This window comes from Mytilus trossulus, chromosome 1, assembly GCF_036588685.1.
Source record: "Mytilus trossulus isolate FHL-02 chromosome 1, PNRI_Mtr1.1.1.hap1, whole genome shotgun sequence".
Lineage (NCBI taxonomy): Eukaryota > Metazoa > Mollusca > Bivalvia > Mytilida > Mytilidae > Mytilus > Mytilus trossulus.
The window spans coordinates 1,438,914-1,453,040 of NC_086373.1; the positions used below are offsets into that span (position 1 = coordinate 1,438,914).

A 14,127-nucleotide genomic window follows, 5' to 3' on the forward strand; every position below is an offset into this window, starting at 1 on the left:
TGAATAACAGGTTCATGACTTGGGACAGGCACATACATAATGTGGTGGGGTTAATGTTTGAAGGTTACAACTCTTCCCCTTAACCAGGGAGAGTGATGTAAATTGGTACAATATATGGGTTTTATCAATTTGTATTATTCATTTGTGAACTCTGAATCTAGCGAACATTTCAATATATTCGCATTTTACAATATCTTGTGTAACTGCTGTATTTCACATGCTATTTTTCTTTTCTACTGTAGGATAGTAAGCGGTTCAAATATACATGTATGCCTCTTGAGACTAAAATTACATGCAAAAGAAATCAGCCCCCAAAAAGGCAAATGTTCATAACTTCAACTGTAGTATGCATTTTTAAATGTAATACAATTAATGTGCTTGGGTCTAAATTGACCCTGAATTATTTCAAGTGTTTTTGGCCTAAGAATTTTCAAAACATAACGTACTATTAAATTATTACATGTAATATACTATGCAATTTGTAATTTCCTTTCTATTTAAAGTTCATTTTGTACATATTGAAGGATTCAGAGGTAGCCCTGGGAAAAATTTGGTTAATAATATAGGGAATCACTGAGTCATGACCTGAGCGGGTCCCCTCTTAGGCAGTCAGTGAGCCCCCACTTATAAAAATATTTGGATCCGCCACTGGGATTATTTATTCAACAAAAACATTCACGAGTTTTAAATTGCATCTTTATACAAGCCCCTCCCCTTTTCATTTAAAAGCCTACTAAACATGCTGAAAGGCACATACTCATTCATTTTTATAATTTTGACTTTTGAATAATTTTTATACATTCGACATATCTAATACATGTACATCAAATTAGTCTTTAAAAATATTTTATCTATAATATATATCTTATAATTGCCATTTAACGTGGTCCACAGGCTTTTAATTTAGTTAGCTCTGGTCACACAAAGGAACATTGTTAATTTATTATCCTTTGATTTTATCTTTATTTACAAAATATAGACTCTTGTGTGCACATAACATATCTTTTTTTTCATGCACCTTTAAAAAATAAGCCTTAAAGTGGAAGTATTTTAAGAGTTGAAATTATACTGTATCTTTAGGTCATGAATGGACCAGCTGAAAAAGATTAAAAAATGTCTGAAGCCACCAAGAAAATATAACACCCACTTAGCGCATATGTAATTTTTGAAAGTTTGCATTTAATTTCTTTAACATGTTAAAGAAATGCACTTCGAAATAACTGTGAAGAGACCTAACAAGCTTTTAAATTTAGACAAAAATCATTTTAAGACAAGACCGCTTTTCCTGTTTAGGTAGTAAAAGTTTGGTTTTTCTCTCATGGAGGTACTGTAGGATCAAATATATTATAGGAGGATCAAGAAATAGAGAATAATGCATGTAATGTTCACAATATATTTGTAAATAAAGAAAATAGACATACAAGTAACATTGAAGAAAAACAGGGTGTTAAATTATAAGTACAGAAAAATGGAAAAAACAAAAAAATAAATAGAGATAAATGGTATACAGAATTAGATTTGAAAGAAATGAAGGACCCTCCATCCAGACCATCAGTAAGAAAGATAGTTTTGTGAAATGATTCATTTTAAAAAATAATTTATACAATCTAGATCCCGCTAACATGTTCAACCCCGCCACATTATTTATGTATGTGCCTGTCCCAAGTCAGGAGCCTGCAATTCAGTAGTTGTCATTTGTTTTTATTATACTTCACGTTAAAATGCCATATTTTGTGTCAATTTACTCTATCACATGGCTGAGCGGGTGACAATTATTTTTAATGTTACCCTCTCGTCTAGACCAATCAGAAATCGATAATTCAAAGAACAATGAATTGAATTTACATCAAGGAATTAAATACAATGCTTAAGTTCTACGTTTTGGGCTCAGATTTTTATTATCGACTGTTGAAATAAATAAAATAAAACATCTTCCTTGACTTTTGTTGGTTTTTTCTAATGCCCGTAACGTTGTTACGGGCTTCGCCGCGGTTGACAATGTTCTCTTGGGGTACCAATCTGCTCTATCACCCTCTCAACTATGTGTTATTTATATAATGTGTTACATATTTGTTTTTCGTTCATTTTTTTAATACAAATAAGTCCGTTAGTTTTTTCGGTTTCTTGTTTGAATTGTTTTACATTGTCATATAGCAGGCAATGCTGACCCAAAACAAGACAGTTGTATTTATATGAAAGACAGATCATGAAACGTATTGGCAGACAATGCTGACCACAAAAGAAGACAGTTGTAATTGTATGAAATAAAGACCATAAACGTTTTAGCAGGCAATGCTGACCTCAAATAAAACAGGTGTAATTGAATGAAATAACGATCATAAAATTCATGTATTTGGTTTTGATGCTATATTTGTTATGCTCGTAGGATTTTGTCTGGTGCTTGGTCCGTTTTTGTGTGTGTTACATTTCAGTGTTGTGTCGTTGTTCTACTCTTATATTTAACGCGTTTCCCATGGTTTTAGTTTGTTACCCCGATTTTGTTTTTTGTCCACGGATTTATGAGTTTTTTTAAACAGCGGTATACTACTGTTGCTTTTATTAGTCAGACAATACTAACCGGAATCAGCTGAAGTTTAAAGTTCTGATACTTAATTAATTATTTTATGCTGTAAATTCCATAAACGCATTAGACTTCAATCCTTGAATCACGGATAGGACAATTCCATCCATAAATAGCAGAAATCTCTGTTCGTTTTATTATCCTTCTTCTAAAACTTAGTGTTGTATTTAAGTATCGAGAGTCTAAGACAATTAACGACATGGTCAATTATAAAGAGATTGTGTAATAATAATCGGTGCTTTCAGTTTTCGTTGTAACTTATACTGCCGTGCCGAGATTTTCCAAAAGTAGCATGAATTTAGTGACATAGCATAAAACAAATAAATGATCGATCTTACACACATGTGTTCTGACCTAACTTAAAAGGTTGTACAAATTGTTAGATAACAATCTGTTTAAGATCATCAGTACCAACAGGTTAACATCACTGGCTTGACTGCTTTAGATATGAAATCCACGTGTCTAGTTACTAGGAGTGCTATATTCGTAATCGGTCTAAAACCATCAAGTGGAGGTACTGTAGCCTCCCTTTATTTATAAAGTTTAAACTTTTTTTAATCCAAAGCTTATTCTTTGTCAACAGAAAGAGACTTTTGTGATACATTGTTGTTGTGAATCAGTAGAGCAAATTTGTCAATCCTATTTTATTCCCATGTACTCATTTGTGGTATATAGGCAACACGATGTTTACTATCAAGATACTAAACAGTTATGTCACGATGAATCTACCTTTGTTGAAAAGAGAAGAAAGATTGTGTTCCGCAAGATGATAAAGAAAGTCCAAAAAAGAAACGTCGATAACTTTTCGATCAAAAGTTTTGAAGATGTAAGTATGTTTGAGGATATTAATGTGACCATTCTTTTTTTTAAATATTAGTATATTTGTTTTCATTTGTTGTTATCTGATACGTAAATCAGTGTGTACAGACGTCAACACACCTTGGCTCACACCGAACAGTTAGCTATCAAGGGCCCAACAATAACTAGTGTATAAATATTTAAAAAGAAAAAAACAACGATTTGGAACAGGCGCAAACAATTGCAGTAGGTTTAAACATATTAATGGTACAACATATTCACCCTTATCTGAAACAAAAGTGTAACATCACAACAAAGAAAGAAACGCTATACAATAGCAATTGAAATGGCTTTACTCAATAAAAAAAACATATTAACACAATACTTTGGACGAATAAAGTTGATCTATGATACAATGTAAATAGAAAATCGGTAAAATAAGGGATGAATGATTAAAGTAACCGTATTATACCGTTGTGGAGCATGGTTAAGTACATTTAATGACCCCACCCATATTTTGTTGCAAGCTTCAGTTAATAGTTCGTCAATCGCATTAACTTTTTATCTGTTTGAATGAATATTTTATCTGTTTTAAATTAAACTTTACATATCCTATCCAATAATTATTCATTAAATATGTTCTATATTCAAAAATTGGTCTGAAGAACACTAAATTGAATTATTCTAATTTTTACCTGGAAAGTTGGTACCTGAGTTTTCACAGTATACCTTAACATTTTGTGCAATAATACCAATATGGTGTAAATTTCTTTTTCAACGAGCATCGGATCAAAACGTTATCATAAGGTATTTGTGAAATTTTACAATAGGAACTCTTTATTATTCAATTAGACCTTTAGGTCTGGTGCGTCATAATTTGTAAATATTCATCATATATGTTTTGTCTGGATGGTTTACAATACAGAATAAACCTTCATCTATAACCAAATAAATAAACAACTGCTCGAACTATATATATTGTCCCCATTCATAGGGGTTCTGAATTCGCCGCATATTTTATTCGTATTTGTTTTGAATTACAAAGAAACTACCCTGAAGATCTAGATTTACTCAGATTCAATGGTTCATGTTATTGTTTTATTAAACTCAAGAAATTTAAAATTATTCTGACACCATCCCGAGTTGATTTACCGTTATAGAATATGTTTTTTTCATAGATAATCACGGATATGTTCCAATTATTTAACTCCCGGAGCAACATGATGGATGCCACGCGAGAATCAGGATCAGATTATCTGCCTTGAAATCGTCTCTGTTTTTTTGTGTGGCTCGTGTTGCTCACTCAGTCTTGTGTTTTCTATGTTGTGTGTGTATACTGATTGTCTTTTGATCATTTGCATATCGTTTCAATATATCTTTTGCCTCTCATTTAAAACAATATCATCCCCACCGAATAACTGTTTGTAATATATTTCACCTAATGTAAGAGACGCTCGAATCAAGCCAAAGCTTTATCGTGTTAAAAGGAAAGGTCAATTCTATTTTACTCAGTAAACCTATGAGGTAGTGTTACACTTGATATGGTATACATGTTTGTTGATTAATGCTAGAAACAACTTTAGAAATAAAACACAATTGTTATCATGAATGATGTTATAAATAGCATACATTTCAATAAATAAATTAAGATTATTTGTTTTATGAATCATCCTACAGTCGTTGTCATTTTAGAAGAGATTTCAATACTGTGTAATACATCTAATACCAATTTTAAGAATATAATTAAGTATCTAACGTTGAACTCGATTTGTTTGTATACATTACAAATATATATAAAATGTAACCAAGTCCAGATACTGCATGTGTATACATGTTTATGTTAGAAACACTTGGGAATCAGAATCATGTATGGCATCCATCTCATAATTTATTTGTCACTGATGTCTCAAGAATGATTTTTTTTTATATTAATGATTATAACTGGGTCACATGCCAATCGGTAGTTTACGAGGGTCATGTTTGTTGTTTATTAGATTGTGTCCAGTCAGAAATACACACTACACGCTGATACCTTATAACAGATCCCGACTTTTTGTGATGTTTTTCTATGAAACTTATGTATTAAGATTTTGGTATTTTTTAATCAAAATTTGAGATTAAACTAATTAAGTAGTCATAATTTAAGCAGTTAATGCCCGTTAAATCACTTACTAACTGGACAAACACGTATTGAAATCTTTTAAACAAACAGGTACCAAATATTGCAATTATTGGTTCTGGTGGTGGTATACGTGCTGTAATTGGAATGAGTTCCGCTATGACTATACTACAAGAGCATCACATTACAGATTATGCAATGTATACAGCTGGCTTATCTGGATCTGCATGGTACGTACTAATAATTAAGCATCATGTTTCTTGATTTGCATACTTGCAGAACGAAAAAGATATATTTGCCACGAACAATTTTAAAAGTAAATCAAAAACAATAGATGGCCCAATGGGTTAGTTCTTTCCCCTTTTATTCCATTTTAAAAGAGAAAATAAAAAAAAAGTCCACAAAATGATACACTTTCAATCGAATTATCGCCACTGCAAATATTGTTTAGATTGCAATTATTGTTTCGATATTGTAAAATTGAGAATTGAAATGGGGAATGTGTCAAAGCGACAACAACACGACCATAGAGCAGATAACACCAAAAGGTCTTACATGTAGCGATAACCTCCCGCACCGGAGGCGTCCTTCAGCTGGACCCTAAACAAATTAGCAAACTAGTTCAGTTGAAATGGACGTCATACTAAACTCCGAATTATACACAAGAAACAAAAATTCAAAAGAATACCAGACTAACAATGGCCAGAGGCTCCTGACTTGGGACAGGCGAAAAATTGCGGCGGGGTTAAACATGTTTTTTTGAGATCTCAACCCTCCCCTATACCTCTAGCCAATTTATAAAAACAAATTCACAACAATACGCACAGTAAAACTCAGTTTAAGAGAGGTCCGAGTCCGATGTCAGAATATGAAAAAAATTACAATAATACACAAATAACAACAGGCTACTAGCAGTTAACTAACATGCCAGATCCAGACCTCAATCAAAATAATTGAAAGATTATGTCTTCATCATATGAATATCAGGTCCAATCCCTTCTGTTAGGGGTTTAGTATTATACTATAATGAAATATATGAGAAGAACATAACCCGTGTCATGCCAACAATTGGTTTTAGAATAAATGTGTATATTTCTGGTGCAAAGACCCTAGAAAAAAGTAAAATCACAAAAATACTGAACTTAGGGGAAAATCAATTCGGAAAATCCATGATCACATGGCAAAATAAAATAACAAAACACATAAAAAACGAATGGAAAAGACCTGTCATATTCTTGACGTGGTCCAGGCATTTTCAAATGTAGAAAAATGGTGGATGAGACCTAGTTCTATAGCTCTAACCCTCTCACTTAAATAACAGTCTCATCAAATTTCGTTATATTTACATTGATGCGTTAAATAAGCAACCACAATAAATATTGTGTCAAATGTCAAAATATTGGTACATCAGTCATCATCGTATAACAATTTTAAAAGGAAGAATTTAACAGAACACAAAAACATCTACTACATCTACTAGAAGTGAATCAATGTTAAAGCCTATATATACAATCTTTAATGACATGACAACAGTATCGTAACTATATCCCTTCTTAATAAGTCTGTTTAATGGTTTTGTTAGTTTTTGAGGTGAATACTGACATTTTAGTGCTTTGTAAAAATATTACCATTAAAGATTGGATGTGAAATACCTGAACGTATAAGATAAAATTTAGTAAATGTTTTGACTAGTTTGTGATATCGAAAACCCTGGTATAATAATTATTCAGTAATACATACATTTCTCTCACTTAAATCTGATACGTTGTTACATACACGAGCGAATCGTTCAAGTTGATATATATATAAACACCATAAGATGGTGACAAGGGAATGGCATCATCTAAAAATGGATAATTAACAATAGAAAATGACAAATCTTCTCTTTTATAATCAATTTTTGTATTAAGTTTCCCGTTAATGATATAGATATTAAGATCGAGGAAAGGGCAGTGGTTATTGGTAGTATTATCTTTATTTAAAGTAAGTTCAACAGGATAAATTTCTTTTGTATACATACTGAAGTCGTCATTATTTAGAGCGAATATATCATCCAAATATCTAAACGTATTGTTAAATTGTTGTATCAAATGTTGTTTAGATTGATTTTTGCTGAATTTAGTCATAAATTAAAACTCATAACAATACGAAAACCGGTTAGCAATAAGTAATGCACAGTTAGTCCCCGTTGAAATTCCAATAACTTGACGATAAACGGAATCTCCAAAGCTAACAAAAATATTATCAAGTAAAAATTCAAGCGCAAATATAGTATCAAAGCATGTCCAATTGACATAGTTCTTTTGTTTGCTGCTACTAAAAAATATCCTAATAGAGGTTGTACATATGTATTGGCATTCTGACTTTTTAAATGCCCAATAAATCAAGGATGTGAATTTTTCTAAAAAAGAATTTAACTGGTATATAGGGTAGAAAAATCAAAACTTTGAACAGATTAAAAATCACCAATATATGCATGCAATTTATCAAGTACTTCCAACGAGTTTTTGACACTCCAAAAGTAATTAATTCCACTATTTTCAAAGGTGTTTAAATTGTACGTGTAAAAACCTTAATTATATTGTATATCGAGTCTATACATTTGTGTTGACATTGTAGACATTAAGATGTTGACATTAGTGTCAACATCGTGTTTATATGGTATATAGAGTCTTCACATTTCTGTTCACATCGCTCTCATCGTATACATCGAAAGGTTGCACATATCGTGTTTACATTATTATCATCGTTGAAATGTTTTGTAACAACAAATCTATACCCTAGTGTTAACATCGTTCTCATCGTATACATCGTGGTGTTGACAATAACGTGTCAACAGCGTGTTTAAATTGTAAATAGAGTTACAAAGTTTCTGTTTGCATCGTTCAAATTGTATAAATTGCAAGATCGTGCAATATTGTGTTTATGTTGTATATAAAGTCTTTATAAGCGTGGTTTTGAATAAAAAAAAAATATTTACGGAAACAAGTCATAAGTGTCTCTGAGATCCTTTCACATTTGTTAAATATTATGTATATCTTAAAAATACTTACGATTCCCATGATTACGTTGTTGACGTTCAAATTTGGGTAAAATGTGTAGTGATATTATCCGTCAGTTACCCAAATATACACTGTGATCTTCGTGTTGTTATCCATTTACCAAAATGACACATTAATAACAATAATATATCGATGTTGATGATGTAAACATTGTATTTCATTCCGAACATTATAAATTATGTTAACACCATATCATGCACTCTTCAATACAAACGATATAAACACATCCAAAGCAAAGTATTCAATTATAAACACGCATTGCAGAACATTGATTTAGAACAATACTTAAAATACGCTTCGGCATTTGACTATTCCCACTCGCCTTATATATATACATAACCCCTCTGGTCGTATTATTACTGGGAATCTGAACATAATTCAACATGAAAATCTCCAAAAGGTGACATATCACGGTCCAATGTTTAGAGAACACCAACATACCAATTCGAACCATAACTTAAACATCGATATGGTTACATGGACGACTATGCCAGAGATGGACTAAATGAGAATAAGTTGAACTGAACTCTTTGTCTGATAAACTCATCATAGATACCAGGATAGACATTTTATATTCACGCCAGTTGCAAATTCCGTCTACAAAAGACTCATCAGTGACGTCTGCGGTCAACACAATCAGATAAAAAAAAAGGTTTAAAAGTCCGTTAATGTAAAAATTGTTACACGATGATGACTGTTGTACCCATATTTTGACTATTTTATTTATTAAATATAACGGAATTTGATGAGAATGTCATCAAAGTGAGAGGGTAAGCGCTATAAAACCAGGTTCAATCCACCATTTTCTACATATGAAAATACCTGTACCAAGTCAGGAATATGACAGTTCTTGTCAATTCGTTTTTGATGTGTTTTGTTATTTTATTTTGCCATGTGATTATGGACTCCCCGAATTGATTTTCCTCTGATTTCAGTATTTTTGTGATTTTTTTTTTTTTTTTATCGAAAACAAAAGGCTGTCAAATATCTATCATCTCTTCACAATACCTCAGCACAAAGATTCAAATAATATTGTCTTTGTATGTAACTCGTATTACTACGAATGTCTTGTATAAAGAAGGAGTAGATAAGCACTCAGATAATCCCGCTTACAATATCATATCATTTGACAACGATTAGATTTTGGCATGTTATAAGTTCTTCATAACATTGATCAACAAATCGGGGCACTTACCTTGTTTGTATTGGAAACCTAAGCTTCACCAAATTCTGAACAAAACAACGGTACATAATAGGGTGACCAGACCCAATTTTTAAAAAATTTAGTCGTCAAACACACTATATGGCTATATCATATATTATTGGATTCGGAATAATGAGTACTTTTGAAATATCGATGTCGTCAAAAAGAAATGTAGTAACAGTTTTGCATAAAATAAGTTAAAGATCAAATTTAATAAAAAAAAAAAAATTTATTCCATACTTTCAAAATTGAAGATATATACATCAATTAGGGTTAAATTTCAGATACAGACTTTTTTCAAATGTATAAACAATAAATTATTTCGAAAATGTAAAAAAAAAAGACTTAGGAAATCGATTTATTTTTGAAATTGGCGTTTTTAAAACACTTGATCTATTATACACATATTCTATTAAAGTTACAGTAGTTACCTTGCCTTTTAACCTCAGCAATAAAGGATAAATATTATTATTTTTCCTGAAGCCTACTTTCATGAAGGCAAATTTTGCATAAGCTGATTTGTGTAATTCACTAGTACTAAAAAACACTCAATCATACTTCGAAAAGAGTTACAATTCAAAAATCGAATCAAAGAGATCCACACAACAGTATTATGCCAGGAGTATCTTATGGGTCATCTGTCAAGTAACATGATTTGAAATTTCGTTTTAATTATGAACCTTTACAGGAGTAAAGCTCCGGACATTTAAGCTTTGATATGAACAAACACAAGACTTTTTACAAAGAGATTTTCCCTTCAATGAAAACAAGATTCTGCAAGAATTCTGCTGACATATGCCCCTTTTAATACACGGGGTGTAATGAATCATTTCACTCTAACCAACCGTATTTTAAAATTCACGGAATAGGGGGTTTAGACATGTGTAATGCGGTCCAAATTTTCTGTTGGAATCAAAGTAAGTAACTTTCATGCCCAAACAAGGACGTCATATTTGTCAATATCACCGAACCTTTAAAAAACAATGAAACAGTCGTGCGTGTTCTTCAAAGGTTTATTTACCTACTTCAAACAGAGACAAAGTTGTGTCGCATCTGGTAAATGCATTTACAGTAGACAACAGTTGACAAATTGTTTGGGAAAGACAGACACATTATTAGTGAATGGGTGAAAATCTTCGCCCATCATTTACACTGCTTATGTTCCCTATCTGCGCCATAACTCGCTTGTATGTGTCAAATATTTATATTCGTGAACACTCAGAACAATCGCATTTGTATAAGAGGTCCGTAATTGTTCTTCCGTTCTTTCCAATCTCTAAACTTCGTTTCAAAGTTTAAGGCATAAAGTATCGTCCTGCTCTCAAGTGCTTAAGTAGTTACGACAGCCATTAACAGTGTTGGTATAAATTACTTTAACAATTTTGGAATTTACAAACATTTTGGCTATGTAAAGCTCATATCATGTGGAGTCATATATAGGGGATTTGTCAATGTTTTCCAGTTCGGAATACTTCTCCCCTAAATAATCTGATACACTGTGATGGAAGCCGTAGCCATCTGCTCCCGTTGGGGCTATTATAACGGTCTTTTATGTTGCATGTCGGTCAATGTACCATTAAAATATCAAGAAGTATGTCGAAAAGCAATGAATCTATAAGAGTCTGTATTTGAGCTTCGAATAGCTCCATCGTATGAGCATTATGACTTGTGTCTTGCTTAAATTGCCACAATAAAGCATTTGAGATAAATAATTTTGATATTATTGATTAAGGTGGTACCCAACACTTTAACTAAAATTTATTTGGCTCGTTTAATTTTCTTGAAATTTTGACAAAGTATTTACTTTGACCCTTTTGACAAAAATATAATGATTTCAAAAAACTTGAACCAACCGTTTTATCAGAAAAATTACACTGGTTATATAGCAGTTTGACAAACACTTATTTTGATCATTGAGAAGCTTAATATTCCATTTACAACACAACGTATTTAAAACATTTAGCTGATTTTACAGAGTTATCTCCCTGTAGTGTTAGGTACCACCTTAAAAAATTTTGAAATATCATATAAATGTTAATTATTTTACATTTTGCCTTTAAAAAAAAATGATGAAATTGAATTGAAAAGTACTCTATTGAAAGCAAAATATACGTAGTGTTATTCGTTTACATAAACTCTTTAATAACAAATTAATTTTGCTAAACTTTATTCGAAATCGTTAAAATAAGATGTAACAACAATGTATATGATAACAAAAATTGTATAACGGATGTTTTTTTACAATGTAGACCTCAAAAGTTTTCTCAGTCGATTTTTCGTTCAAGTTAACTAACGTACTTCAAAGACAATTTTACGAAAATTGCACCGTATGATTTTTTGACGACAGGTCAAAATGTTAAGTTTAACCTTTTAACTACCAATACTGTGAATTTTAGCCATATAGTCGGAATGACAATTAAACTCCTTAAATAAGCGACTTTTTCTTTCTCGGTAACCGTACTAACATGCTCATCTGCATTTATGACTAAATAATTTTCCTTGAGATTGACAAAAAATATGTCCGCATTAGAAAAAGGTCTTGAGAAATACTGTGAAACTGTTTACTCGAATAGTGGTATTAACCATATGTGGATTCTAAAAAAATTGAAACATCTTCTTGATTATTATAAATCTCGATCTTTTCCAGAAATAAGTTCTATCAAAACCTTTGATTTTTCAACCCTGTATATCATCATTACCAAAGTGAAATTAGAAAATGTCCATAAGAAATATTCCATTATGTTTTTTCGATAGAAACATGGAAGCCTCCGCTATACATTTTATTATTAGGAACTATCTGTGCTAATCAGATTAATTTTGTTTTATCTGTTATCATATTGCCCTAAATACGGAGTAGGTTATTGAAATAAAAACATACTTTAGTTGGTCTCTGAATTGGCTTTCCAAGATGACAATAATCACAATATTAACAAAAGGATAAGGATTCAGAGTTAAAGAACATTTTAGCATTAAGTAAATGAATCAATTAAGCCTAAGCTAATACCAGCATGACTCATTTATAATGAATTTATGATCGGTAAAATAGTTATTCCTTGAACCCCCCTTTTTCTATTTATTAAAAAACACTCTCAGAATATTAAGCCTATCACCATGTTCACTTCAAATCTAAATTATATCAGAAATGTAAATATTTTTAATCCTTTAAAGTTGTTATGAATATTATTTTTATTTCTTTTTGATTTATTCAATAGAAAATTAAACTCCGGGTTTCAACTGTTCCATTAACCTCAAATAAATCTAATAAATCAAACATATTTAAATAATGTTTCTTATCATAAGATGTGTCAAAAAGTCTGTAGTTGTTTTGTATGTCTAGATATAATATCTGTACAACTTAAAAATGCTCACACAATTTGTTGAAATTTTTCATTGTTATCAGAATGTAATAAAAAAGTAATTAGGATGATAGGATATTTTCAAAATTAAGTAAATACATTAAATTACATGTTATCAAATATTTGGCTGATTAATAATTACAATGATTACTTGAAAAATTATAATTGATTACAGCTGATTAATGATTAAAATTACAATTACTCCAAGTCTGGTCCTTAGTCAAGAATCTGCTATTCAATAGTTATAGTCTGTTGATATGGGTTGGACGATTTAATTCTTTTTAGCATCATATTTTGAGCAGACTAATAGAAAGTACACGTCGTCTTTGACTTTGCAGTTTTCACTCGGACTTTTCCCTGTTTTGTAAAGATAATTATTGACATATATAGAGCCAATGTATTTAATTTGTTCATTTTCTCTTTTCAATTTTGGAATAGTAATGTTAAATGATACATTATTTTGAAAGGAGTGTATTAACTTCCCTTTGGATTGTCCGACCACTGTGTTTGCCAAATTTGTTTTCATATTTTTTTGTTAAACATTTCATGTCTTCCTGTTACTGGGGAATGTGACAATCTCTTGTACCGTTATTAAAAACTTTGGCTGTCTGGTTTGCAATTTCATTTCCTAAAATTCCCAAGTGGCCTGGGATCAACTCAAATATTATGTTACTACATAGTTTAACTAACTGTTTATATAAAAATATAACATCGTACAATACATAATTGTTTATCTTAAATAAATTACTCGTTAGGACTTGGAGAGCTGATAAAGAGTCGGTCGACAAACACAAACACATTATTTGATTCCAATTCTTCCAAATAAGAGACAGACATATTGCCATATATTTGAAAAAAGGCGATACTACGTATCAATCATGAACGTTACTTTCACTCGTAATAAGTGTTGATTGTCTTTTTTAGAGATCAGCTTTGAGAGTTGGGATCATACATGGGATGCTGGGAAATGTTTGTATTTATATATTTGGTGAAAATATATATCTTGT

General features: G+C 31.2%; 1 protein-coding gene across 1 annotated transcript in view; it reads left to right on the forward strand.

Moving 5' to 3' along the window:
- LOC134698876 (uncharacterized) overlaps window positions 1–14,127 on the forward strand; it is a 249,622-nt gene that overhangs the window by 177,826 nt on the left and 57,669 nt on the right. Inside the window, exons 8-9 of the mRNA XM_063560556.1 lie at window positions 3,165–3,407; window positions 5,592–5,728. Of these exons, the coding sequence (XP_063416626.1) occupies window positions 3,165–3,407; window positions 5,592–5,728 (380 nt within the window). The remainder of the gene's footprint in view (window positions 1–3,164; window positions 3,408–5,591; window positions 5,729–14,127) is intronic.